General features: G+C 44.0%; 1 protein-coding gene across 1 annotated transcript; it reads right to left on the bottom strand.

Moving 5' to 3' along the window:
- Nucleotides 1-1,913: 1,913 nt before the first annotated feature.
- Nucleotides 1,914-2,510, bottom strand: LOC138322215 (uncharacterized). Its single transcript, XM_069266262.1, has one exon. It carries the CDS (start codon nucleotides 2,508-2,510, stop codon nucleotides 1,914-1,916), a length of 597 nt encoding a protein of 198 aa, XP_069122363.1.
- Nucleotides 2,511-2,781: the final 271 nt, after the last annotated feature.

The following is a 2,781-nucleotide window of genomic DNA, read 5'->3' as shown; positions in this document are numbered from 1 at the left end:
TAGCGCAGCTATCGAGTGAATGAAGGTAAACAGGAACACTTGTTGTAACGGCGCTATAAAGATTGATAAGTCAATGGTTATAGTATCAGTATAACTGCAAATTAGAAAACGATCCAAAGAAGACAGTTGTTGTTCATGGAATTTTCCTTCAGTATATGGAGCACCCCTAATTAAAGGGTGGGTCTATTCTTCCGGTATATCTGGTATCGTAAAAGTCCTTGGGTGAGTTGAAAGTCATACAGTAGACTATACACAAGAATGCATCATATACACTGCTAGTATAGTTCTTGAGTGTTAAATATGTGTTAAAAGCGTTCATGGATATATCAAGTTAAAAACACAGCACCAGTTCATGGATATAACAAGTTAAAAACACAGCACCAATTCATGGACATATCAAGTTAAAAACACAGCACCACACGGTGATCTCACTTTTTACGGCGTTGTATGCTGTTGACAGGTTGTATTACAAGAATCTGGTTTCTAGCAAAATTAAGGGCTGTGACCATTCTCCGAGTAAGAGATTCACAGTTGTCCGCACGAGTCCAATTTCTGCCGAATCTTGACTGTGCGTACAGTATACACCGTGTACATATCTCGGTCATGTTGAAATATGTGTGGAGTGTCTGGAGAAATGGGCGTCTGACCTCAGAGAGTGATGGACAGTCCAGTAGGAAGTGTTTCCTGTTTTCTGGTGCGCTCTTACAGAGAAGGCATGTTGGGTCGATTTGATTCTGTTTGAAATTTTTCCTAACTGGTAACCTGGCGATGTCTCGGCTATCGGACGTAACAGACCTGAGGCTGGGGTGTAGACAGCCTACTCGAAAACTTTCGGCACATAGGTACTCCAGTGAGGGATTGAGTTTAGCTCTATTTGTTTGGATGTGTTTCCAGTGCTGACTGACAGCCTTTCCCACAATGTGTTTCCAGCGATGTTTCCCCAAAAAGATTGGAGACTGCGTGTGGGTCGTAGAGTGCAGCTATCATTGACACTTCTCTGAACCAGCTTTTTGGGTTGTTGCACACCATTTGTCGAGCCGCTATGTCCCGTTCCAAACAGTCTGTTTCCGTTTTTGTCCTCATCAAACCCAGTGCTGTCTTGTGAACAAGGGCCTTCAGTGGGATAGAGCCTGTACGTATATATATCGCTGTCTCCGCCACTCTATCTGGAAGAGAAAAGACCTGTTTCAATATGTTGCGGAATAGCAGCTCCATCGGCTCCATAGCATTATCTGATGGTAGAAGAATTTCCAATTCATAAGAGAGCGTAGGGAAAACGAAAGTGTTTATGATATGCATGCTGGCCTGCAGGTTCAGGCCGTTCTTGCCGTGCAAGTCAGTTCCCATAAGTCCGTTTACCTTTGCCAATGTTGTTTTCAATGCTGAGTTTGGCCGATTTAGATGGTCGGATTGATGTATAAGCCCCAGGTGCGTCGCTCCTCTACCACTGGAATTGCATTATCACCAATTATCCATGGGAAGGGAGTGTAATGGTACATCTTTCGCTGATGAACGGGAAGAACTGAGCATTTTGCAGGCTGCAGCGTGTATTGGTGTTCCAAGCTGTAATCGTATACAATATTGATGAGCGCTTGTAGATCTGCCTCGCTGTTAGCTATCAGAGATAGTCATCGGTGCAAGTGGGTGCCAAGCATACTAGATGACCTATTCTTGCCCCCGTTCCACACGATTCTAGTCGTTCCAAGAGATTGTTTATGTAAAGCATGTACTGGACGGTGCTCATAATCCCTCCTTGTCTGACGCCTTCAGTGATTGAAAATGGGGTAGAGTCAGGTCCCTCCCACTTGACTACCGACGACGCAGAGATGTTGAGGTCTTGGTTTATTTCCCATGTCCTTCCATTCACTCCCTGGAGATACAGTTTCCTGTTTAGAATATGATGATTCACTGTGTCAAAGGCTGCCTAGTCTTTCCACAAGCAGAGATTTTAGCACTTTGAGTATAATTGGGAGCACAGTTATCCCTCTGTAATTCTTCGCATCCATCTTTGATCCTTTTTTCTTGAATATTGGTAAAAGGTGACCGGTTTTCAGCATGTCAGGCACCTTGCCTTCCGATATGAGTATGTTGAAGACAGTTACTGGGGTTTTCCTGAGTTTCCAACCTCTGTACTTCAGGTGTTCTGCTGCGGTTCTGTAGATGTCTGTGGATTTCCAAGAGTTAAGCTTAGAAATGGATTTATCTACCTGTGTAGGGGTTACTGGTTCATCCAGTACCACTGATCTCTCCATGCTGTTTGCTGATCTCTCCATGCTGTTTGCTTTGATAAAGTCAATCTCAAGTTCCAAGTTTCGCGCTGTCTCTGCGTCAAGTTTAGGGGCATGGTGGTTCAGCTGCTGAAAGTGACACTTCCATCCTTCCATAATTTCATCTGGCGTATTATAGGTGGGCGAGTTTACCGTAAGCTCGGTGAGCGTATACCCAGTAGATGGTTTCCCTTTGTTGGTCAGCTTAAAGGGAGTGCGACAGTCACCTCGGGGGATAGACATTAGTTGCTTGAGGTAGTTGTCTCATCTCGCCCTACCTCCATCCTTCGCTGTGTTCTTTGGATTTTCTTCATATCAATCCGAGATATTTAGCTAATGATCCGTCCTTCGACTTTCCAGCTTTTTCCATTCGTTCAAGGCTCTTTTATTTTCTTTACTTTTTTTGGTCGCATTTTTGATGTTATCATTCTAAAAGTGCTGTTTCTCTCTCTTTACCATGCTTGGCTTGGGTGCTACAGAGCAAAAGCAGAGACTATCGTGTCAATCAGAAAAC

The sequence above is a fragment of the Argopecten irradians genome, chromosome 4, assembly GCF_041381155.1.
Source record: "Argopecten irradians isolate NY chromosome 4, Ai_NY, whole genome shotgun sequence".
Taxonomy (NCBI): domain Eukaryota; kingdom Metazoa; phylum Mollusca; class Bivalvia; order Pectinida; family Pectinidae; genus Argopecten; species Argopecten irradians.
This window is presented reverse-complemented; position numbering and strand designations above follow the sequence as displayed.

Excerpts from the sequence above, each read along its gene's own strand:
- LOC138322215 (XM_069266262.1), bottom strand. The coding sequence starts at position 2,510 with ATGTCTATCCCCCGAGGTGACTGTCGCACTCCCTTTAAGCTGACCAAC.